Here is a 24,059-nt window from a genome sequence, read left to right as displayed (position 1 = left end):
ACTCCCCTTTCTGCTGCCTGTGGTTGATTCCACCCGTGTCTCCTGCTGCCCTGGAGAAATGAAGTAGTTGTGGTGGGGGGGGGGGAGCAGCATCCCTGCCTCCTCCCATGTGGCCTTTCTCCCCTGCCGGCCTGAGCCCAGCAGGGCGCATTGCCCGGATGGAAGCTGCTGAGGTTGACTGGCTGTGCTCCCCAGTAGCCTCGGATCATCCTGTTCTGGCTGGAATTTGAGTGGCAGGTGAAGCGGAAAGGCGGGTTGACTGGAAGGAGCCAGCTGTTGTGTCCTGGAGTGGGGCTTGCAGGCGAGACAGAGCTCTGTTCATCCCAGGAAAGTCGAAGTGGACCCCACCCCCAAGTGTCCAGAGTTCCTTTTAACTGCCGCGCCAGGCTTGCTCCAGGCCTTTACTTCCCAGAAAATCAGCAGGAGGGTGTGGAGCTTGCAAAATTAGACTTACCCTCACCCCCACCATTGGGTTCATTGGGTCCTGATGTTAGACCTGCTTGTGTTTGTAGGGCTGAGGCTCAGACATTTTAAGGTGCCCAGGGGGAAGTGAAAGGGAGGCGTTCTATTTATTTGATTTTTTAAATTTAAAATGTGTTTTCTCCCCTGCCATCTTTCCACCCAATTATGGTTTGCAAGACGGCACACTGAAACAAATTATCCAAACATCTGAAGAACTTCTAGGGCCATCACCCATTTCTAGCACCTCTTCTGTGACTTTCGGGCCCTTTGACTCTGCTAGAATGTCTCCAATGATGGCAAGTTCCAAGCAGACCTGATTGCCTCACAAATAAGCAGGGGGGTGGGCCTGGTTCCGGTAGCCTCAACACATGGAACCTGGTTCCAAGCGGGTTCCTGGTTCATCCAACATTTTTTTATTGCAGAATCAGTTTTGTCTGACATGGTGAGTTTGAAACATGCAACTGATCAAGAAAGGCCCTTGCCACTTTACCCAGCCAGGGAGCAAGAGCCTGGAAGCTATACCAAAAACTTCCTTGTCCTGTCTTCTCAGGTATATATCCCCCACTTACCCACCCGCAGTCTCTCTTGCACACTCTCACACCATCTGGCCCTTGTAAACACCCACCAGATAAATAATCCAATTGATAGGCTAGATATCAGGAAAAAACATTTCACAGTCAGAGTAGTTCAGCAGTGGAATAGGCTGCCTAAGGAGGTGGTGAGCTCCCCCTCACTGGCAGTCTTCAAGCAAAGGCTGGATACACACTTTTCTTGGATGCTTTAGGATGCTTTGGGCTGATCCTGCGTTGAGTGAGGGGTTGGACTAGATGGCCTGTATGGCCCCTTCCAACTCTCTATGATTCTATGATTCTATGATTCTATTCACAACAGAAAGAGTCCAATAGCACCTTTAAGACTAAGTCTGGGGAAGAATGCATGCCCTCAAAAGCTCAAGTCCTGAATAAATCTCTGTTGGTCTTAAACGTGCTATTGGACTCTAATTTTGTTGTACAAACCAACATGGCTACCCACTTGAATCTATCCCAATTGCTTCACAGATATCAACAGGACCTCATGCTCCCCACTGCACCCAAAGGAGTTCCCCAGTGAAATCCCACTGAAATGTGAGCCCAGTTACTGAGGATGAAGCTACTGGGATGTAATCCTTTGCCCATTGACTTTGGCAAAAGGATTATTATACTCTATGGAATGTATTTCCCTGTGAATATGGTGGGGAGACAAGATTTGGAAATAAGTACTGGGAGGACCAGCTCAGATTCCCCCCAGCCTCCATGGAGTTCAAAAGTAGAACCCTAGACCCTGGACGGTTTTACTCCTGGAGCAGCTGGATTCTATGACTGTTTCCACCAACTCCTCCCCCTTTGGTGACTGGGTAAAATTTGAGGAGATGAGAAGAAGAAATTGGAAATGTTGCACCTGTTGAATTTCTGCCTTTTGAGTTGAAAGAGTGGGGAGATGCAACACTCTGTTTTGCTGGGCTGTTTTCATGCCCTTCTTGGAGAAACTGCCATTTAGGCGTTCTTGTTAGCCACACCCCTTCCCCCGTCCCCCAAGCCAGGATCCCAGAAGATCCATGACCCTCCAGGGCATCTCCCGGCCTGCCGTTCCCTACATCCCCGAGTTTAGCAAGGAGCCCTCCTCTTTCCTCTCCAGACTGCAGTCTGCCTCCTCTTCCGCCTCCCTCGGCCATACCAAACCCTCGGCTGCGGTTGTGAGGCTCAGATAAAGCGCCCTCTGTGGAAGGGAGATTTTGCTGGGTTTCTTCGCTTCCGCTGATTTATCCGGTTTGTGTTGGCTTTGCGATAGGCAAAGAAAAGTGTGATGTGTTTGCTAACAGGATCTCTTCGATTAAACTGCATTTCTGTTCCAGATTAACCGTGGGAATCCCCATGACACACAAGCACACGGCCTGATCCCTTCTGCCTGTTTAGATTGCACGGGAGATTTTTTGTGGGCGGAGGGCCGAAGTTTTGCAGGACCTCTCTCTCTTCCTGCCCAGGCTGCTGAGGACTGGGTGCTGTGGGCCTTCTCTTGTCATTCTTCCACTTCCTGAAGGAGAATTAAATCGCAGCCTCCTTCAGCTTCTCCATCTTCTGTAAAGAGGACCGCTGGACTTGAGGTACCTTTATCAGTATTAAAAGGGAAAATAGCCCGAACCTGTCAAAATGAAGCATTGAACCAAGCTCGAGTCCAGGCGCACCGTGAAGCCCAGCGGTGTCTGAGGATGTGAAGGTGCACACAGAAGCTGACCTCTTGAGCACGGTGCCCCAGATTCAGTCCTTGTCCTCTGCATCAGACCAGCCCGGCTTACCCACTAGTGAGAGGATAATGGAAGGCAGCAGGAAACGACCCAAATACCTGGGCCCTGGCAGGAGGCCGGTTGCATTCAACGGGGGGGGGGGGGGGTTGGAGGAAAGATCTGAGGACCCTGCCCCTCCCTGGTCCCATCTTTTCTGTGCCTACCAGCCAATGGGGGGTGGGTGGGACTCTGCACCTCCTGCTTTGTGTTTCAAATTGCCTGAACAGAAGGAAGCCTTTCTAGCTGAGGTGGGCCCAGTTGCCACAGGGCAGTCCTAAAAAGATTTACGCCTGTTTACACCAATTGAAATCAGAGGGGGTAGAAGGGGTATAACTGTGTTTAGGATTGCACAGTGACATTCACAGAGTAGTGCCCTGGCATAGTCCTCTCTACTCTGGGTAGGGAAGGAGGATTTTGAACAGTGTTTGCTCTCTCTCGCTCTCTCTGAACTTTGCCCATGCTCAGAGATCTTTTTTGCATTGTGCGATTAACATGCGCTTCTGGTCAGATCTTAAGTTCTGGGGCCAAGACTGCAGACAGCATCATCCCTGCTCTAGGAGCCCACTTTGGTGTTCGTTTGCCCAGTCAATAAATGCACCGCAGGACTGGGAGGACCGACTCAGATTCTCTCCAGCCCCAGCCCTCCGATAACGCTGGGAGAGATTTCTCGGTGCCTCCCCATTAGCCAGGGATGGACTTGGCTTCCTCGGTGGCCCACCTTTCCTTCCGATGAATAAGGAAAGGGAAAGAACAAACCGGAGCCAGTCCACCGGCTCCGAAACTCAAGCAGGAGGAGAATGCGGTCTTGGCCGGGAGGGGAAACCAGCCTCCCCCAGGCACTGCTTTCCAGCGGGTGGCCTAGGCTCCGGCGGGCCTTGGGACAGGCGCTTGGCCATCCCTCCTCAGCCTCTGGAGTAGGCGGGCTCCTCACTGTCAGATGTGACGTCAAGGGGTCCGCAGGGGCTCTTCTGGCAAAATTGGGGGGGGGGAAGCTCTAATTATTGCCAGATGGCCTTAACAGAAAATATCAAGATGTCTTGGGTGCCTTCGAATACATGTGTAACCACTGCTCCACAGGCCAAACAAGGGGTGGAGGAAAAGACACATATAGCCAGCCTTTGGGGAGAGAAAGGAAGGTCTCAGAAACCCGCAAGGCTCTCTTTGGACCCCTCCCCCCCAGTCTCCACCTTCCCTCAGAATTTATGTGAATATATAATTCAGATAACAACCGCTCTTTAATCTCCATTAGGGCAGGAATGAGGAAACAGCAGAACCCTAATTGCCCCATGGGAAATGGAGACGACTGGAGCTGCTGGAGAAAGAGAACCTACTTCCTCACCTGTGAGTGAGTGAGTGAGTGAGTAAGGGAGTGACTGGACTGACAGAGGCTTGAGGTCTCCTTGGAACAGAATTAGGAACAGTGGCAGAAACCACTGAGTTCCTCTCTACTGCCAGCTGGCGAATGGACACCTTTCAGGTAGGTTTGCTAGCACACGTGGAAGAAAGAGGACTGGTGCCTTGGAAGCCAGTCCTTGTACTGATGAAGAGAAGCCATGCAGTGCCCTTTATCAACCACACGAAGAAGACACACAGCGCAAGTCCTTACAAGGCCGGGCACAGTGCGTTGTGTTGCATTGGTTGGTCTTAATGAAATGTGTGTGTGTGTGTGTGTGTGTGTGAGAGAGAGAGAGAGAGAGAGAGCACCAGCGTAGTAGGGTAGTAGGGAGGGCTGTTTAGCTTTGCAAAATCAGTCTTAACAGCTCCCCCCTCCCCTTGGCTCAAGCCACATGAAGTCAAAGTCGAAGCCCAGCTGGCCTGGCAAAGGTCAGCCTAAACGGACCACCAAATGGCTCCTAGCCACAGCCTGACGCCATCTTCAAGAAGAGGCCTGATTAAGGATCATTATCCGCTTCTGAAGGAAACGTCTGCAAATTGGACAGGCGGGGGCGAGGGGGCGAGGGTGAGGCCGCCTTCTCTCTCCGCTCTCTCAAAACCTCGCAAAGCTACCGGGAAGGTCAGGCCTGGTGCTTGGAGCAAGATCCAGTTGTTCCTAGAGTTTTATTGTTCGTTCCTAATGCACATCTGCTGTTTTCCAAATATGCAGGGAAGAGTAATAGAACGTTTCCTTTCCTACCTAACCTTCTTATCTAGCCGTTTAACAAGACGATGGCAGCTATTTAGATTCTGAAACAAAAGAGATGCCCAAGGCTCCTTCTTTCGGGCCAGCGAGCTTTCTTGGAGGCCGCCATGGAGTGCGAATAAAAAGGGACGACTCCGTGCAAAAACAACGGCTTTTCAGGCATTCTGCTCAGTTCAGACAGTGCTGGGGAAGATACCTTGCAACAAAGGAGAGTGTGCCTTAATGTGCAGTTCAGCCACAAACATGTTTTGCTTACATTTGTTCAATTGGGGGGGGGGGAGCACTCCTGGAGAAGTTTGTAGAGTTTAACAGGAACCTTATAGGCCTGGGTGCAATTCAATATCCCCAAACCGCCCCTTGAATTCAATAAGGATTTTAATTTGGTCGTCCACGTACTGACTTGGGGGTAACCCCCCCTCCCCCCAGATCAGCAGGAAATTTATTTCCACATAATATTAATCAGGACCGTAGCAGTGACAACAAACACGTGACTGTAATATAGACCACTCTGACGTCGGCAGATGCAGTGAGCAAAGCGACGTGATTTGGCGCTTATAGGGCCCTTGTAGCCCAGGCCAACCAAACATTGCAGCTTGTGGAAAACAAGGTCCCCTTGCAATGAAGGGCGCTTCCTCCAAACAGCTCTATTCGGGAAGACGGTCTGTGTAGGTTGGGACATGAGGGTAAGAACCGCTTCCCTGCAACTGCAAAGTCTAGCAGAGCGGAGTCCAAATATTTTAACTTCACCGGACAGAGAATACCTGGCATGGAATGTGAATCTCTTGGAAAGTCATGCAATTCACACTAAGCTCCTTGGAAGAATAAAACGTGATAGACAGATGAGATTTAGATACTGAAAATAACCGGGCACAATTCAGCCAAAGCAAAACCGGCTTTAATCCCGTGGACTCCAGCAGAGGAAATTACATGGCGCTCAACAGTGACTATTGGCACCCTAAAAGCACGGTGATCGTAGACCGCACAGCCGCGTTGTACCCAGGAGGTCGCCCCCCTAAACCGTAACTCTGACGTTAGATTCAAGTGGTTAGCCATGTTGGTCTGAAGTAGCACAACAAAAGGTGAGTCCCATGGCACCTTTAAGACCATCAAGATTTATCCAAGGAGTGAGCTTTTGCACGCATGTGTCTGTGGCTGAGGAAGAGTGCTTGCACTCGAAAGCTCACGCCTTGAATAAATCTTTGTTGGTCTTAAGGGTGCCATGGGACTCAACTTTTGTTGTCTGACCTTAGAAATTCTCCCGAGGACAACAACAAGGTGGAGACAAACAGTCCTGCGCGTCATGGCTACGGATGTCCAAAGGCATTTGAAAGAACCGCAGCAGAGGAGCGGGGCATCCCCCCCCCGCCAAATAAAAGCCCTGATTTATTTTGCAGCCCCTGACGTTGGAATAATCGACCCCGTTTCCATTGCTTCCTATTTGCACAGCTAAACGTATTGTGCTCGGCACATCTGAAAGAGACCTAAATTTCCAGGCACATCTCGCCAATACCGACTCTTTGGAAGTAAGTTCCAGATACGTTTGCACACTCCGCTTCTGAGGAATCACGCCCCTTCCCCACTGAATACCTGCCCTAGGCCGACTTTGAATTCTACATGTGCTGCTGAATGGAAGAAAGAGTTAGGAGGACTCAGTGGGCGGAGGGGTAGAGCTGAAATCAGAGGCAAGGCCTCCCAAGCAATGTGTTGAGGATCCGAATGCCTGCCGGCCCCTTTCCCTCCTCCTGGCTTGAGCTGCCCATTGAAAATAGAGGGTTGGAAGATGGAAGCCTGGCAGTGGAACCCTAAAGACAGTGAGCCACTCCCTTTGGAATCCATTGGGGCCAAAGGGTTGAAGAGGCTTTAACTCGGCCTTAGGGCTGCAGTGCAAATGTCTCCCAGATTTCCTTCTTTGAGAAAGAAATGCCATGAAAACCCAGAAGCCTCCATTCCTGCCAGAAATGCATTTAGGGTGGCAGAGCAGGAGATGGTCAGCCCTGATCTTAGGCAAGTTTAGGAAATCCTGTGATGCTTAGTTCCAGGAAAGCGGCGGCAGGATCTTCCTCACCTTGCAAGCATCCCCAAAGGCAGCCCTTTCCAAAATACAGCCCACCTCCCTGTCGTGGTCACACAGCAGTCCCGTCACACCCCACAAAAGAATAAGGAAGAAGTGACTTCAGCTTGATAAATGCGATTCTTTTCAGGTTTCCACTCCAGAAGGAGAGTTTTGAAGAGCATGAGAACACCGTTCCAAAAACAGAGCCTATTGATGATTTATGTCTGCACATCTCTCAAGACGCCCGTGACATGCGAAGGGTTCCTTTAAAAATATGCTGTCGGTTCTGATGACACTTCTGCGTCCAGACCCCACCCAAGCTACTGCCAACGAAGGGGGCCCGCCGTTCCACACTGAAGCCGCCTTCCTTGGGCTCCAGCCCCCACTCCCACCCAGCCCAAGGCAGCTGGCCGTTCTGGCCGGTCCGGTTCTGAGCTCTGAGCTTGTGCCGGAGTCGCACCCGGGTGGAAATGCCTTGAAATCTCTCCGTGGCACCTCACCCTCGACTGGGGTCCATGAAGGGAAAGGCCCCACCAGGCAGCATGTGGGCTCTTCTAAATAAGTCCTCAGCAACACCCCGTTCAAGGCACAGGGGCCCACCCGCCGCAGAGGGCCCGATCCACTGCCCCGAAGTCTGCTACGACCTGGGGCTCCCAAGGAGGGCAGTCCCCTACTGCCCCATGCTTCGACTTCCCCTTTTCCCAGGCTGCTGGGTAGAGGCTAAGCAGAGGCTGGGCTCCCTCCCCTGTCCCTGATTGCCTGACAAGCCGGTAGCGCCAGCCCGAGAGCAAGGCCAAGCCGAGGAGGCGATCAGAGGCCGGGAGGTGGCCCTTGGCTCAGCTCCCCCTCCTCTCTCCTGGCTTGCTGCTGGGAGGTTTTCCCGGGGACAGGGACGGGCGGTGGGGGAGCTCTGGCCTGCGTGACCTCGGCAGGAACTCTGGAGCGACAGGGGGAAGAGGGGCCGGTCTCTTCCTCGCCAGGCTCTTCCCCGCACCCGGCCTGCAGGCGGCCGAAGGGCCCAGCAGGAGCGCGCCACGGCCGGAGCTTATCAGGCGTGCAGCTCCAGGCCGGCGATCTGGGGCCAGGGCTCCTGACATCCCAATCGGCCATCAATTTACCTTCCACCGCCCCACTTCCCCGTTGAGCTTTTAACGTCAAAAGCTACATTTTTGTCGGCTCCGGCCTGTCTAGGGCTCTTGCGATTGCGCTCCAGGAATGATTGCTCCTGAGAAAATAGCCCCAGTCCCATTACCGAGCAATTAAAAGAGACCCCCCTCCCCTCTCCACTCTGAGTCCCAACCCATCCCCCGCCAAAGGACGGTCCCATGCCCTCACAAGAGAGAACATTTGCCCAAAAGATCTCTTGGGGGAGCGGGGAGAAAGAGTAATAGAAATGCGCCTCATCCTAGGTGGCTATTCGGGCTTCACTGAAAAGAAGATTTATTCTTGCCAGGAGGGGACTGTGGATGACAGCGTGGGTCATTGGCACGATCCTGCCACCTTGGGATCTCACAGACCCCCTCAAAGCCCCGCTGCCAACAAGCCCCACTGAGATCCCCTCAGCAACAGATCCCAGCCAAGCAAATCTTGCCCCCTTGAGAGGTGGCCGGCACTGAGCCTCGGGAAAGGCAGACTCCTGCCCAGTCTGCTCATTTACCCTTTAGGATTTTTGACAAATGCAAGAAGCACTACTCATCGATACATGCACCCCCTCCCCCCAGCTCAATCCACCATTCGTTTCCGGGCCGGTACTGCAACTGGGTCTCAGACGCACCCTTCGGCTCCCGTCTCTGGCAGGGAGGCCTCCGGGCACCTAGTGCCCTGGCAGCCCAGAAGAGGCACTTTGAGGGGCAGCTGCAGCTACAGGGTGGGAAAGATCGTCTGGCTCTGTGGGACTGAGCCAGGCAAAGACTTCTGTTCTGCAGTTTGAGAAATGGGAGTTTCGAAAAAAAAAGAAAAAGAGTTTGAGCAAGGGGGCGGGGGGGGGGGGGAGAATGAGAGAACGGAAAAGGAAAAAAGAAGATGCTAGGAACACATATATCCTAATCCCACTTTTTAAAAGATGCTACAAGCACGGGCAATAAAATGTCCTGATTTTCTCAGAACCCAGAGGGAAGCGCCCAGTGTGCTGGAGGAGGAAGCGGCAGCAGCCTCTGAGAGACCCTCAACATTTTGCCGGGACGATGAGCTTCCGTGAGTTGGCGCTCCCTTCGTCTGCAAAGGTTGGTTGGCTCCGAAGCTACTCAGGGCTCCGCTTCAGAAGAAGGCAACCTCCCTCCGGAATCTTCCAAAGAGCTGCCCCTGGACAGCAGGCCCCGGCCGAGGGGCTAAGGACAAGCCAGCCGTGTTGGGGTGCCGGCCAGCTCGGTCCGTTTCCAAGCCTGAAGCCTTTGACCTTTGCTGGCCCGAGCATGCCTCAGAACCGGCCACAGGGGCACAGGGCGCGCAGGAGTGACCCGCAGAAGAAAGACGCTGTTTCTTTCCACGACGCAGCCCTGCCGCCCAAGCCGCCTGACCCTAAGGCTGGCCCAGTTGTTGTAACCTCGCCACCTTCCTATTGTCCGGGAGGCCTGGCCAGCAGGCTAAAGGACCTCTGCTTATCTTTTTAGGGGCCTCTGGAAATCGACCCTCTCTCGTTGTTAGAGGCTGTTGGGAGCAAACCACTTAAAAGGAGAGCAGCATGTGGAGACATCTGGGGCAGCCGAGGTGGATTTCCAGTTACCTGGACGGGGAGGGGCTGAAGGAGTAAACCCATGAGCTGGAAGAAAATCATGGCAAATCCTTTCTTTTAAACACCGAAGACACAGGCAAACTTTCTGGGGGTGGAACGGGGTGGGGAAAGGAAGTTTCATTCCTGTCCGGCTCAGTGCAGGACCTATCCTAAACCACAGGTTTGTATCCTAAACCACAGAGCTGGTTCCAGGGCTGATGTTTTTTAAGGCCAGAGAATAATTTCACACACTTTGGACAATACACTTTCAATGTGCTTTAGCAGTTGTTTGCAAGTCAATTTCCTATGTTGCACAGGGAGATCCAGCTGCAAAGGAAAATGTATTATCCAACATATGTGAAATTCGGAGGAGAAGATCTTGGAACTGCGCTGAAGGAAGAATCCGGCTAAAAGCCCCCTCCCCGCCCCGGACCGCCTGCCCTCAGCTTCCGCATGGCCTGGCAGGGCTTAGCGGGCCGCGGGCCTTTGAAAAGGTGGCCGGGAGGCGGCTGCGAGTCAAGCCCAGGGCGTGGGAGTCGCCTCGAGGAGAACTGTGGCTGTTTGGCCGCCGTGTGGTTCCGGGGCCGAAGCCAAACCTTCTTCCCCCATTAGAACCATTATTGGGTCCAGTTCTCCAGCTCTTGCCAGGACGGGATTAGAAAGGGGCTGGTGGCCGGGAATGGGAAAAGTGCGGCCCAGGAGAGTTTTCCTCCAACCACAAAGTGAACATTAAGGACACCGCTTCTGATAGTAAATCTTACTGCTCGCCGGCCCCCGCAGCCCCCCCACCCCCTATACTCGGCTTTGTGGCCATCTCCTGCTTGAGGCCCCATCATGCCTGCCTGCCTGCCTAATCCCGCCGACCTACGGGGCTCGAAGGCTTCCTTGGCCTGGCCCCAGCCAAGCTACCTGCCAGGGCGAGGCCACGTCCTGGCCCATCGTGAGGAGAAAGGCCAGAGGGAGACCACGGCTGGCTTGGGGGAGCAGAAGAGACCAAAGCCCTCACAACAAAACCGGATCCGCACCCCTCCGCAGTGGCACATGTGTTGCTCCCGAAGCCTCTTAAAAAGCCTTTTGCAAATTTTCCCCCTTCAGTCAAAAAACAAACAGATCTTCTCGCCGGGAAAACACCCACGCACCTCCCTCCCCTCCCCCCTCCAAGCAGTCTCTGCTTCCGAATTGGCCCAGTGCGGCACTTCTGTCCCGGTAAATAACTACATATTAGAAACCAATAAATATGTCCTTAGCAAAGGCAGTCCTGTCTCTTCCTTCGGCTGCAAACTACTTCTGAGGAAACATGCTTAGGATCAGAGTCCGGATCCCGCCCTCCCCCCCTTCTAAAAAAATAATCTTGCCCTCATTTTTTTCTTCCTAGGTTTGGTCAGGTCCTCTTTCTGTAGAAAAGAAGCTCGTAATCTCTGTCCTGCGCACGCTCTTCCTCACAGCGAGGTCAGGAAAGCTCTTCCCCATTCGGCCCCATAGCAGCCCCTGGGCCACGAACAGGCCATCCGAAGCAGGCCTGTTCTGTGGCATCGGTGTGGGGGAAGGGAATCCCTCGACGTCCTTCTGCACGGAGCCTGCGCCACAACAAGGCCTCTGGGGCGGCAGACGAGTGAGCATGGACGTTTAGTAAAAAAACACACACAGTGGTTTATTTGAATAGTTACAGCGTTTACACCTTTCCAAATACCAGCTCCACTCCGAGGTACTTTTCTTACTTTAATTTTTTTTTTTTTTTGGCTTCCTCAAGGACCGAAGTGCACATTAAGAGGGAACTGTGGGAAACCTTTTCCAACTGCGGAAAGACCACGAGGAATAGTCCGGACCCCACCGAGGCAGCGAGGCCTTGGGGGACGGGGGGAGGGGGAAACTGCTGAGTCCTGGGCTTCCTTCCCACACGTTTAACAAAGAGGGCAGGGGACAAAGAGAGACTTCACAGACGTGCGCACACACCCACCCACCCCACGCTGAGAGATATGGATTTGGTTTCCTTGTCCCTGTGTTCTCTCCAAACAAAACAAAACAACATTCGGGTGGTGGGGGGGGGTTAATAGATAGATAAAACAAGGGAGACCACACGACCCCTTACCACGCTGGAGTGTTCCTCTTCATCTATTCCCTTTCGGAATGCTTGCCTTCCAAGATCCACATTTTAAAGAGGGAGATTAGGGGAGGGAAATTGCACATAAATAAACCAGGCGGTCCCCACACCGCCACCACCGCGGCGTCCTTCGCTGGGCAGGCGGGCAGGCTCTGAGTCCTCAGCGGGCTCCTCTCGGCCAGGCCCGGTGGCGCTCACTGCTTGAGCTCCAGAGCCCACACGTGCTGCGGCCAGCCAGTCCGTCCTTTGGTTTTCTTGTCGTTGCCGCTCACGGTGCTTTTCAAGATCTCGTTCTGCGGAGAGAGGAGGCGAAGGGGAGACACCGGGTTATCTCCTGGCCTGGGAGGGCTGGGGGAGGCTCTGTCTGAGTGGTCTCCCCCGCGCAGCACCTTTCGCCCAGAGGCAGGGGGACAACAACAGCCATCTCGGGGAGAGATCTGAGCAGGTCTTGTTGCCCGGCTCTTCTCACCGTTTAAACCTCCAGGCCAGTTGGTCAAGAAGTGTGTAGCTCTGCTGAGGGTTGCGCTCTCACTGGCAGCCTTCAGGCAGGGCGGGGTGCCACGTTTCAGGCTGCAGAACCGGCTCCTTCGTGGAGACAGGATAAACCCACCAAAGCCGCTAAACCAGAGGGAAAGTGAAGTGCAAATGAAAGCAAAGCGGCCTGTCCGGGCTGCCTTTACTGTGAGGTACACACAGCTCCGGTTGAACGGCTTTTGGAATTGCCTGATCCGCAAACAAGAGTGTCGGATCCACACCCGGAAGCCCACCCTAAGTAGGTCTACATAGAATCCTGCTCAGGTCTCTGCAATGGGGCTTGCTCCCTTCCCCTCCCCAGAAGAGTTTTTATGGTGATGCCCTTGCTAGGATCTGTGCTGGGGTAAGCCGTTTGATTACTTTCTAGTATCCTCAGGATAAGAGCCCTCCTGCCCCGGGGGCACGCAAAAGGCCTCTTGTTCCTGCCTCCCCAAGCAGGGGCGCAGGGCCGGAGGGACCTCTCTCTCCAATGCAGAGGCTGGAAGAACGCAAGGTCTGCACCATCGAAGAACCCCTACCACCATCACGGCTGGGCCTGAGATATGCCCCCCCATTCCCTGCACATCTGTACAGCGCACTGCCACTGTGCCTCCTGGGGAAGGAAACTTGTCCCTTGATCTAATCCATGCCTGCTGCACAGATTGGGCAGCATAAATGGAAGTGGCTAAGCAATTTCCCATATTTTTGCAAACACAAGGCTCTTGCATTATTCGTGAGGAGATTTCCGGCCCGTAGGCCTCCCGAAGGCTATTCCTGCTCGATAAAAAGGACTTCCCAGTCCCGAAGCGGGAAAAGCCTAAAGTGAGGGGTAAAAAAACAAAACAAAACTGGTGCGAGAGAATCTTTGGGAATTTTTATGGGCTCCAATCCTGAACACTTTGACTTGAAAACAGGACCCCAAAAGAGTAAATTCCAAATTAACCTCTTTAGGAATAGAAAGGTAGGTGTACATTTCTGCCTCAACTCTATATAGTGTATGTTGGGAGAAGGGAGCACAGACCCTCCAAAGATTGTACTGGGGGCATTTTCGTTGCTCCCTGATGCGTTTCTGGACTGGAATCTTATCCTCTGGGGTGCCCTCCTGATATTATTTGTCTTGCGCCCCCTAAGCTTTCTAACCCAATTCATTTGTGTTCTCTCACCGAGCCCAGTCCCAGCGCCGCACTTAACGGTCTCTTGCTTCAGGACAAACTGATTCCAAGCCTGAAATTTCAGACGAATTCCTATCTGGATGTGTGTTTCATGAGCCCGCACCACAGGATTTAGCCCCTCTCTCCCGGGCTGAGATTATAGCATCCCTCCCCTTTCCCTCCAAGCGAATGCTGTTTTATTCTATGCACCAATCTTTGGGGTACACAAAACCAACAGGGAATGATGCTGTGAATTATTGATGCAGGAAGGAAACGGTCCTCAGGGTACACCTTGCAAGTAAGTCGCACCATTTCCACCCTCCACCCTGTCTCGAAGCAGAGGCAAAAGCGAACTGCATCAGGGCAAGCGAGAAAGTGGGGAGATGGTTGTCAGTAAACTGCAGCAAAATCAAGGGGGCTTTACTGAGTGACTGTTTCATCGAGGACCCCTCAGGCGAGATAGGACCCTAGCGTTGCTGTGGCCAGCATAAAATACCAATAAAGGCCGCAAATCTGAACTAGTCATCTCGGACGCAATCCATAATTCTTGCCCTCCCTTTTCCACCAATCTGCAGGGCTTTGTGTTCCAGAGACATTTTTCAGAATCTGTCGATCTCCCTCTGAAATTTACCTGTTGAATGGTAAGATCTCTGCCAGAGAAGGTGGCCTGCGTTGCCCAGCTAAGGGCTTTAATCCACAATTTGGGCCACTCCTAAACCAGTCAGAAAGATACCAGTGCATTCTACAGGGGAGGGGTCTCTATACCAAGCCGCAGAGCAGTCCGGTGTACAAAATTAGGGAAGGAAGGTCTGAGGAGGTTTCACAGATTTAAATTGAGTGCAGCCCCCTAAATTAGACAAACATGGGCATCTTGCAGGAGCTGCCTCTTCCTCCAGAGAGAATTTTCAGCACAAGTAATGGCATAGGGGAGCAGACCTCTAGGGAGCCGCCATGGAGTGGGAAAACGCAACCCAGATAAGTCATTTGCACGGAGCCACACAGAAAGCTCCCTCTCTCTATAGCCCGGAACCAGCTCCTAAGGCGGGACTTTTGCCCGGTAGAAAAGATCGTATTTGCCTCCAAGTAAATGTGCTTGAAACGCGGGTGCAAAGTCGCTGCCTTCAGAAAACTGACTGGGGAAAAGAGCCACTCTGCGCTGCCGCTCACCCTAAACCCCAAAGATCCTATGGAAACCGACAGGATTTCCTCCCCAGGAAATTTTGCTTTTTGGCCTACAGAGATTTCCACGGAAGTCGGTCCCTGCAAAGTCGGGGATCATGATGCCCGCTCCGAAGTATCTGCCGCTTGGACGGCTGAGTGCCTACTAGGCCCGGCATGCAAAACGCAGCCTGAACCCGAATTGCGTTTTGTCCAGACAGTGCAATGTGGCTGAAAGCAAGGTGTGTGTGGGCGGAATTCTGTCCATGGGAGGGAACCCGGTGGGGCTTCCTTCTGGGTACTCCCCCTTGGCTGGCTCGGGCTGCTGGCCAGGCCTGGTGCATGGCAGGCATCTGGGACTGAAAGGGGTGGCCATGGGTGCCCGGCGCCCTCCCGCCTCCCCCCGCCCAGCCTGGCCCCGTAGGTACTGACCAGCTCCTTCTTCCTCTTGTCCTCCTTGACATCTGTCTTCTTGATCTCGGCCTTGAAGGCCTCGGCCTCGCCATTGGCGTCGTCCTTGGCCAGCAGGTCCATGAGGTAGGCGATGTAGCTGGTGGCCAGGCGCAGTGTCTTGATCTTGGACAGCTTGGTGTCGGCCGGCACGTTGGGGATACACTCGCGCAGCTCGGCGAAGGCGCTGTTGATGCTCTGAGTCCTGCGCCGCTCCTTGCGGTTGGCCGTGCCGCGCCGCTTGACCGGCCGCGGACCGCCCCCCAGGCCCGGCGGCCCGCCGCCACTGCCTGGAGGGGCCCCACCGCCACTGCCGCCCACGTAGTGGTGGTGGTGCGGGTGCTCTAGGCCCGGCGCGCCGTTGGCATACTCGGGGCTATAGGAAAGCGCCACGCTGTAGTCGGGCGGTGACATTTCGGCCGGGTGGCTGCTGATCAGCCAGCCGTGGAAGTAGGGGTTCTCCTCGTGGCCGCAGCGGCTGGCAGCGGCGGCGGCAGCGGCGGCGGCGGCGGCAGCAGCGAAAGGGTAGCCCTCATGGTGGACCACCGGGTGGTGGGGGAAGCCGCCCACCAGACTCATCGCCCGGCCCGCTGGCTGTGCTCCGCTCCCGGCACTCGGGCCCGGCTTGGCGGCCTCAGCGTGTGGGGGTCGTCATGAGCTGGCCGCCGCAGGCTCCTTCAAGGCCCCCGCAGGCAGGATCAGGGCCGCCCTCCGCAACCATGCGGCAGCCAAGGGGGACGCGGTAGGGGCCGGGGGAAAAGCGCCCCTCCGGCAGGAGAAGCTGCTGGTGTGGTGGCGGCCAAAGCAGGGTCCCCTTCTGAAGGGGAGACCTTCCCCGCTGTCCTTCCTGGGCGTCTCTGAGGAAAGGTGCGTGGGGGGGGGAAGCGTTACTCACACCTGCCTGCGGTCCCCCCTTGGCCCCAGCCGCGCTGAAGAAGGCCTGGGCACCGTCCGCGTCTCCTCCTCCTTGTCCTTCTCCTCCTGGGACGGCGGGCGAGTCTTTGGATGCAAGCCGGAGGGCGGCCGGTCTCTTTTCCCACCCCCTCAGCAGCGGGTGGCGGAATCTGGACAGTCTGCTCCGCAGGGGGCTCTGCGACTCTGCGACGCCGCTGGCGAAGAAGAGCCGGATGAAGAGATCGGGGCGGGGGGAGGTAAAGTCGGCGGCGGTGGCTTTCCAGGCGCGGCGCGGCGCAGGGCGCTGCTCGGATTTCCTAGCCTGATCTCCATGTACAGCTACATCTTTAGGGCAGCTCGGGTTAATATATGTCGTCAGAGGCTCTCCCGGCCAATCTTCTGCACCGGGGGTGGGGCTTCCCGCAATGGGCCATAAAGCCTTAAAAAAAAAATCAAACCTTCATGCTGCTAATTGTGCAGCTTCTCTTCTTGGATTGGCTGCTGTTCCTATCCGTAATATAATTAAAACAAACGAGGGAAAACCCTCCCCCCTTCCAGCGCAGACAGAGGTTAATGCAAGTATTTAACAATACTTGGCTGTAAGTATCTCTGTGCGTGTGTGTGCGCATTATGTATGTATGTATGTATGTATTATGTATGTCTGTATGTATTCATCTGGTGTAGTATGACTAAAAAGGTATGCATGAGCTATAATTAGACGAACAATACTATAAGGCAAGAACACATATGTGCCTTAATATATTGCCCATTAATGCATGCAGAACTATTTAATGCTTTTTTTTCTTGTCTGTCGAAGCAATATGAATAGTAGCAATGTTTTTAGTTAGAAATTGTTTTAAATCAATTTCTCAATTTTTGGCTATAATTTATGCATGCATACATACATATATAGTAATATATATATAATAAATTGGGGAAATTAATTACAGGCTAAATTGGACTCTTAGTAGTGTTGCCACCCAGCACAACTAAGCTTGGAAGCAGTCCCTCCCCCCCCCCCCCCCCCGAAGAAAGACGATAATCACTTTCAAGTAAATGTGAATGGGCAGTTGGGTGAAATACTCTTGGGCTGTGCGTGTGCCATATACGTACACAAGTGACTGTGTTGTTAATGAGCCCTATTAATGGATTTTCCTGTGCAATTCATTTGACTCTGAACTAGAAATACTTGTATGTGTAGGATTCATTTCGGGTAATTTGACTCCATTTACCTACAGGGAGGAAAACCCAGAAACAAATCTTTATTGGTTATAAGACAGACTAATTTGCCTCAGCCAGAGTGGGCTTTGAGGAGGAAATGACTGCTTAAGACAAAGCTATCTCAATCCAAATCATTTTCTTTCAGCTCCTTTGGTGTTCACACTTTCCCTACATCAAACCGGTTTCTTTTTGCCTCAGCTGGCCCAGTTAGGTAAGTAACTGAATCTTTTTAACAGCATGTCAGGGAGTTTCTATTCTCATTTCTGTTGGCCAAGATATAAGGATCTCTCGGCATTTCTCTTATTTCCCCAATAATCATAATACTGTCCTCAGCAACCCACCGTAGAAATGCCCAGGCATCTTGAAGGAAGCGGGTTTCACTTACGGGCAGGGAGTCGTTTAAGAGATGTTTAATAGGCAGGCCCGGCTGAAAGCCAAGAGATAGAGAGATTGTGTGTGTGTGTGTGAGCGCGCGCTGGGGCATGTTGAACACACTGCAATCTGGAAAAGGAGCTCGAAGAAACTGGCCACACAGAGGTCGGAGGTTTGTGTCAAGAGATCCCATCGCCTTCCCAAGTGCTCCAAGGACCGTCGCAAGCCGGGTTCTGGTGGATGGGGCCAGCAGGGCCTCGGGAAGCGGCCAGCAAACTTCCAGGGGACTCCAACAAATTTCGGCAGACAGAGGAGACTTTCCCAGGTCGACTCTGGCATGAAAGCCTTGCGCCCCTGCCGAGCTCAGGCCGCTCCAGAGGGTCGAACATCCCCACCCTGGAGCTCTTGGCACGGGGAGAACCAGGTGAGGGGGACAGTGTGCTGGACCACTGCCGGGGATCTAGACTGGCCATCCAGGGATCATCTGGCTTCCTGGTGGGATCCCGGTGGAGGTTCCGGGCGGCCCGAAAGGAAGCCAGCTCTGTCCGCTCCTCCTTGCCCTGCAATGGAATCCTCCTGGCTTCGAGGGGATTTTCTTCCGAGTAAACATACGCAGAATCGCAGTCGAGGTCCGAGGATTTCTCCGAATGTTTTGGCCAAAGGAGGAGCGTTTTCCTCCACTTTACAAGGGTACAAATGGAGTGGGAGAAGATGGCAGTTTGCAAGCAGTGATGGCTCTTTCCAAGTGCCTCTGAGATAAGGGCCACACATTTACTTGGGAGTAAGCCCCATGGAATTGGACGGGGAGGAGGGGAGACAAAACGTATTGCCTTTTAAGCCGGACTCCTGGCCTCTGGCGCAGAGATCCAGAGAGGCTCCCATTGCTCAACTAGTCTGCTCCAAGCTGGTCAGACAGAAGAGTCATGCTAGAAATAAGCCTGTGCCGATGTCTGTGTTTGTGTGGAAGCAAGCAGGACCCAAGCTGGGACTAGCAAAAGCTACGCAAGAGGGGGAGGGAGTAGAAATATATGGGGCAGAGATTGGAACTTGTGATTGAAATCCAAGAGCCTCAGGATCTTGGATATTCTTCTTCTGACCCGGTTGGGCACCACACTGAACAGAACGCAAATGCCGTTTATTTACAGTCGCCTGAGCCTTTTCCCTTTTCTTTTCTTGCACCTCGGTTTCCAGTGGGAGCTGGATTGCACGCAAGGAATGTGACGAATGGCTGTCAGGAGAGCGCTCTGAGCAGGGAGGCCGAGCCCGACCGGGAACGAGGGTAAATCCCTGCATTTGACTTTAATCCGATTTAGCAGGCGAGGCTTTCAAATGGCCTTTCAGTGCGCACTTGCGTGGGAGTAACTTTCCTTGGCCTCGCTGAGGCCAGCTTCCGGATAAGCATGTTCAGAATTGGGAAAGTCTGTCCAATTTTAATGTTCCTTATTTCGTTGGTTGATCCGCATACCCCACCTGCCCGGCCCCATCCCAAGGATAGGTCCTGGAGAGTCCGCCGGACTGTCCGCAGCGGAGCTTCTGTCCAAGGAATGTGCTCTGCTATCCCGCCCCACGCCGGTCTTTGTAAGGCAGACCCCGGGTTTCGGGATCGAACGAAGGCAGCAAACATCGCAGCAGGGCTCTGGCATGGCTTGAGGCAGAGGAAAGGAGGAGAGAGCGGCCGCTCTGCACTCGGATGCAGGATTTTTGCCAGAAACGTGGGCACTGCAGGGTAGGATCGAGACATTTCACCTCTCAATTTTAAGATATTTCTGAAGGCGGCTCCCCGAATACCTCCAGGGGGAGAAGGAGGCGAAGAGCGGCCAGACATCCCACAGATACCGATCACAGGAGCCGCCCGCTGGAGGACTTCAAGGGGAAAGAGGCCCTTCCCTTCTCTTATCAGGGTTCCCAGGCCTAGGGCCTCTTCAGCTACTCACCCATCTCCGGCGCTTATTTGTTTGTGGGCCTTCCAACATCTAGGTTGGTTTATTTACACAAAAGTGCCTGGCTGGCTGGACCTGGTAAGGATCACCCCCCCCCCCCCACACACACACACACACACCCCGCCTTCGAAACCAGCCCCATCAACACAGTCTCGGCAATCTTTTCTCCGAGCTATCTGCGCTTTCCCTCCGGCACCGATCCTAAAGACATAAGCTTGCAAGCAGGGGCCATAGAAGACAATGGCAGGAGGACTAAGGTGAAAGGGATTTTAAACCCTCAGCCTCAACTTTAGGAGATCCTGAAACCAACCATGTTTTGGCTTCTCTGGATCTCTCTCTCTTGCTCTCTCTCTCAGATTTCCTGGCTCAGAACACGAATCCTCCTTAGAAGCAGATGTACAGAAATGCCCCAGAGGCCTCCGGACCAGTCCAGCTCGATCGGGAACCTGAGTACTCAGGCGGCGACCTTGGATGCGCTCAAGGTCCCTGGCCTTCCACGCCCGTCAATGGTGTTTAAACCGGACCTCAGTCTGGGGGTGTAGCCAGCAGCACCTGGGCACAAAAGCCCTCCTTGAGGAAGCCGGTGGCAAGCAGTCCGTTTCCACCTCATCCTTCTGTTTTCCTCGGTGAAGGACCAGAAGGAAGACACAGAAACTGTCAGTGGAGCAGCGGGAGGGGGGGAGAGATCGGGAAGGAAGTTAGAATTTATGCAGGGAAAGAGGAGGAAAGGAACGACTGATTGGAAAAGATAAAGGGAAGGCACTGTTTTGAAAGAGGTGGGAGGGGCAGCGGCAGACAGGGAGGAGGAAGAAAATCAGGATTTTGTGTGCAGACGGAGGAGAGAAAGGGAAAGAAAAAAGGGGAGAAAAGGGACACGATGGTAGATGGTGGTCCGTGAGAAATGCTACTGTCTGACCTCACCCACGCCTGTCGCTGGGCTGTCTTTCAGGAGCACCTTTGGGTCAGCCCTACCAGGCGCTTCAACACGGCAGGCCGATGTGGCTTGACTGCGCTAAAACCCGGAGTGTTTCGGACTGCTTTTCTGGGGCGGACCTAAGGACGGTGCAGTTCACCAGGGTGGGGGGGGGGCTCTCTCCTCTCCTCTAACAGAGGGCACCAAAAGCATCAGGCTGAGAGGGTCTCTGAGCTGCCGGTCCAGACTCATCCCCAGGACGATCCTCCAATTCGGAAGCCGCTCGAGCTCATCCTTAAAACTGATTAGCGTCTTCCAGATGCTGGAAGGAACATGGGCGAGCTAACTGCCGTGCAGCTGACAGCGATCCCTGTTCAGATGTACTGTCTTCCAGGTCACGGTGCTCCTAGCCCGTGGATGGCCATCCGCATCGCCTGATTCCATCTCTCTCTCGTCCCTGCCCCCTTCTTAATCCACCCCATCCCTGTTTAGGTTTTAGTGAGAAGACCCCTAAAATTCGGGACAGAGCAGGCATAGGGTGTTCTCATTAGGTCTTCAGGCCTTTCGATATTTTCTCAACAGTGAAAAGGCTAGTCAAATGCCCTTTTTGGTCAGTGAGGTTTTTTTTTCAGGAGGGGGGGACGTTCATGGTTTGGCATCTGGCAAGATTCAAAGAGAAGGCCCCTTCAGGACGACCGGAATGGCAGCCGTCGAGGAGATGGAAAGCACTGCCGTCCTGTCTCTCCTTGTCCCGATGGTCCTGCCGATGTCACAAGGGAGGCGCAGTCCAGTGGCCGCCCTGTCCCCACCCGTCGCACCGCCAAGGCAGGCAACTGAAAGACGCCCGAAGGGAAGGAGCAGACAGTCGCCTTCCTCCTTGACCTCCAGATTATGAAATGCGCCGGGATGCGCTGAGCATGGTTGCTCTCAAGGGCCACTGTGCTGTTCACACGGGATTGATTGCTCTTCTTAATCCGTCCCTCCGGAAAGGTTGCTGGGTGCCCTAGTGAAACCACAGACCTGGACTGAGTTTGTATTGCCCCCTCCCCGAAAAGAGAGGGTTTATCTCTGTGGTCCTCCAAGAGCATTGCACAGCCAGCCTCCATAGGGAAACAGGTGGATTTAGAAACCGAATAACTCTCAAAGCCCTAACATTATCTTCAAACATTAATCTAATGGGTTTTAAGGATTGATTGCTTTCTGCACTCAAGAGACAAATTAGGAAATTTGTGAAACACGTGAGAACACACCTTTAGGACTGGGCTGTGGGCTCTGAAAGGTGTTTAACTGAAAGTAACCGGACTGAGAGCAAGTCTTCGTTTTAACTGGGTTGGGAATCGTGCTGGTTGGCTCTGAGAGGATTGCTTCCAGTATGGCGAGATAATAAAGAATTCCATTTTCTCCATTCATGGATATTGCATCACAATGTTTTACATATGGCGGTCTTCCCTCCCACTCCGGCCTTAAAGCCTGTTAAAATTTTAAAGGGTGACCTTGGGCCAGTCACAGTTCTCTCAGGGCTCTCTCAGCCTCCGCTGCTTTACAGGGGGTGCTTGTGGTGGAGAGAGGAAGGGCAGGCGATTGTAAGCCGCTTGGAGACTCTTTTGGGTAGTGAAAAGCGGGGTACAAAACCGTCCCCCTCCTCCTCTTCTTCTGGAAACGTACCTCTCAGATTTCAATAGGATCTCCCGGTGTTCCATTATCATGCCGCCATTGTGAGAGGCTATTGCCCCTTCATCCAGAACGGTTTGCGAAAGTTCATCACACATACAACTCCAGCTTTACTTCGGATTATTTAGCAGATGGAATAGGGGGCTTGCCCACTAGCAGCCCTGTGCCCAGGGAAATCTGGATTTAAGGTCGTTCGTAACTCTTAAATGGCTTGTGGCTTGCAGTCTGAAGTCCCCTGTTTCAAAGCAGGAAAATGGAAAGAAAATATTAATCTCCCCAAATGTCACTGACATGCAGGGAAACGGCGGTTGTAGTTTGTCAGCGTTATTTTCAGCTCTCTCGCTTGGGTCTCCCTGCCAAAGGTTACCGAGAATTAATCGATGCAGAAATCTGTCAAACCAGGGGACTGCGGCGGGGCTGGCGGCAGTCCCCCCTCTCAAGAGTGACCTGGAGGCCTGTTGGTGGGTGGGTAGTAGGGGGTGGTGGGGCAGCGGCCTTTTAGCCGGAACAACGGGAGCTCTTTCAGCCGGTGAGAGGCTGAGAAACTCCGGGCTGCACATCCCCTCTCTTGAAGATCCGCCCCCCCCAACCGAGGCTTTCTTGAACGAAGGCCATTGTCCTCAGCCAAGGGATCTGGCTTCCCCTGCAGCTTAACTGGTGTCGGAGTCCATGCCTTTGAATGTCGGGCAAGGAGAGGGTTAAACTGCAGCCCCTTGTAGCCGGCTGGTGGCAAGGAGGGGAGAGGGAGGAGGAGGAGAGGAGAGAAGCCCCTCCCTCAACATCCTTCTAATTTCTCAGTGTTTAAGCTTCTCTTTTGGGCAATGGTCAGGTGCCCTGTGTTTGGTTTCTCTTCCCCCACTCTTTTGTCATTTAATTTTTGTTTCTTTTTTTTTAGGTCTGATAATTTGCTAGCATTTCTTTTAAAAACCCAGAGTAAACAAGCTTTGCTGCTGTCGCAACTACATTCTGGGGCTTGCCGGTTATTAAGTTATTGAATTTGTAGATCAGACAGTGCTTGTAATAGACCACCTTCTCCCGGAAGGAACTGGCCGACTGGAAGGACTCAAGCAGAAGCGCGGATGTCTTCTAAGGCAGCGGCTTTGAGTTTGATTCACATTTATATGCCACCTGTCCTGCTGGGACCGCTTACGAAACACCTCACGACTCTGTTTTTTAAGTCCAGCGCTGTCATTCACTTTCACAAACTGTAAATGAACCAAAAAAACCACCCGCTCAGCCACGAGGAGTCTAGCGCATGCATAGGGCAGTTCTCTCGAAGTTAATACAGCTTGCAGTACCCTCTCCTGCCTACTCAGGAACTGCAGGGGCACCTCCGCTCCTAGCCCAAGGAAAGGCCGACCTTGACTGCAGGGGCTTGTAGTAGCCCGAAGACAGCTGCCTGGCAGAACGGTTCTCGCCCTCTTCGCAGAGCTTCTAGAGGGCTCTGCTCCGGGCTTTCCTGGGATCCCATTTCAGTCTGTGTAATAAATGGCGATGCCTCGGCTGGATTGTGACCCTGGATCGCTGCCGGACCAAGCCCTGTTCTCTTCCCTTTGGGAGCCGACCCCTCCCCTCCGTCCCCAACCAAGGAGGCCAGGCTAGCAGAGATGCTTCTGGCCTGATCCCGCTGAATCCAGGCACAAGGCGTGCGCAGGGTGTGTGTGTGTGTGTGTGTGTATGTGTGTCTGGGGGAAAGCAATGCTGTCATCCTAAACACTCACTTTTTTTGGGGGGGGGAGTAATTACTTCAGGGTCAACATACTTCAGATGAACAAATTTAGAGTCTAGCAAAACCTTTAACACCACCAAATCTTTATTCAAGGGATGAGCTCTCGTGGGCACGCGCACCTCCTCAGACACAGTGGTCTTAAAGGTGCCACTGGACCCTAAATTTGTTCTGCTGCTTCAGACCACGGTCTGCCTCCGCCCTCCTGGTATTCCGTGGAGGTCTCTCATCCGAATATTAGGCATGGCCGACCCTGCTGAGATC

At 53.4% G+C, this 24,059-nt stretch overlaps 2 protein-coding genes across 10 annotated transcripts; one reads left to right on the top strand and one right to left on the bottom strand.

Moving 5' to 3' along the window:
• Window positions 1-11,310: 11,310 nt before the first annotated feature.
• On the bottom strand, window positions 11,311-16,287 carry HAND2 (heart and neural crest derivatives expressed 2). The gene is made up of 2 exons (XM_077302450.1): window positions 15,041-16,287; window positions 11,311-12,079 (listed from the first exon to the last, which is right to left on the bottom strand). Exons 1-2 carry the CDS (start codon window positions 15,635-15,637, stop codon window positions 11,981-11,983), a joined length of 696 nt encoding a protein of 231 aa, XP_077158565.1. The 5' UTR covers window positions 15,638-16,287; the 3' UTR covers window positions 11,311-11,980.
• Window positions 16,288-16,371: 84 nt separating this feature from the next.
• Window positions 16,372-23,640, top strand: LOC143820064 (uncharacterized). Of its 9 annotated transcripts, none has more exons than XM_077302458.1 (5): window positions 16,372-16,551; window positions 17,319-17,384; window positions 18,737-18,824; window positions 19,842-19,967; window positions 22,965-23,635. In XM_077302458.1, the coding sequence occupies exons 1-5, from the start codon at window positions 16,526-16,528 to the stop codon at window positions 22,968-22,970; spliced, it is 312 nt and encodes a 103-aa protein (XP_077158573.1). In that variant the 5' UTR covers window positions 16,372-16,525; the 3' UTR covers window positions 22,971-23,635. The 9 variants fall into 9 exon arrangements, 8 of the variants coding, with proteins under 8 accessions (XP_077158573.1, XP_077158566.1, XP_077158568.1 ...); XM_077302451.1 differs by lacking the exon at window positions 22,965-23,635 and adding an exon at window positions 21,031-22,958; XM_077302453.1 differs by lacking the exons at window positions 19,842-19,967; window positions 22,965-23,635 and adding an exon at window positions 21,031-22,958.
• The last annotated feature ends 419 nt before the right edge of the window (window positions 23,641-24,059 follow it).

This window comes from Paroedura picta, chromosome 10, assembly GCF_049243985.1.
Source record: "Paroedura picta isolate Pp20150507F chromosome 10, Ppicta_v3.0, whole genome shotgun sequence".
Classification (NCBI taxonomy): Eukaryota; Metazoa; Chordata; class Lepidosauria; order Squamata; family Gekkonidae; genus Paroedura; species Paroedura picta.
Note: the sequence above shows the minus strand (reverse complement) of the source record. Positions and strands in the feature narration are given on the sequence as shown.

Bases quoted from the DNA above. Each gene is read 5' to 3' on its own strand.
- HAND2 (XM_077302450.1), bottom strand. From the start codon at position 15,637: ATGAGTCTGGTGGGCGGCTTCCCCCACCACCCGGTGGTCCACCATGAG. The intron at 12,080-15,040 runs GTCAGTACCTAC...CTCTCTCCGCAG, and splicing joins ACAAGAGGAAGAAGGAGCTG to AACGAGATCTTGAAAAGCAC.
- LOC143820064 (XM_077302451.1), top strand. From the start codon at position 16,526: ATGCAAGTATTTAACAATACTTGGCT. The intron at 16,552-17,318 runs GTAAGTATCTCT...ATTTTCTTTCAG, and splicing joins GTATTTAACAATACTTGGCT to CTCCTTTGGTGTTCACACTT. The intron at 18,825-19,841 runs GTAAATCCCTGC...TCTCTCTCTCAG, and splicing joins GAGCCCGACCGGGAACGAGG to ATTTCCTGGCTCAGAACACG.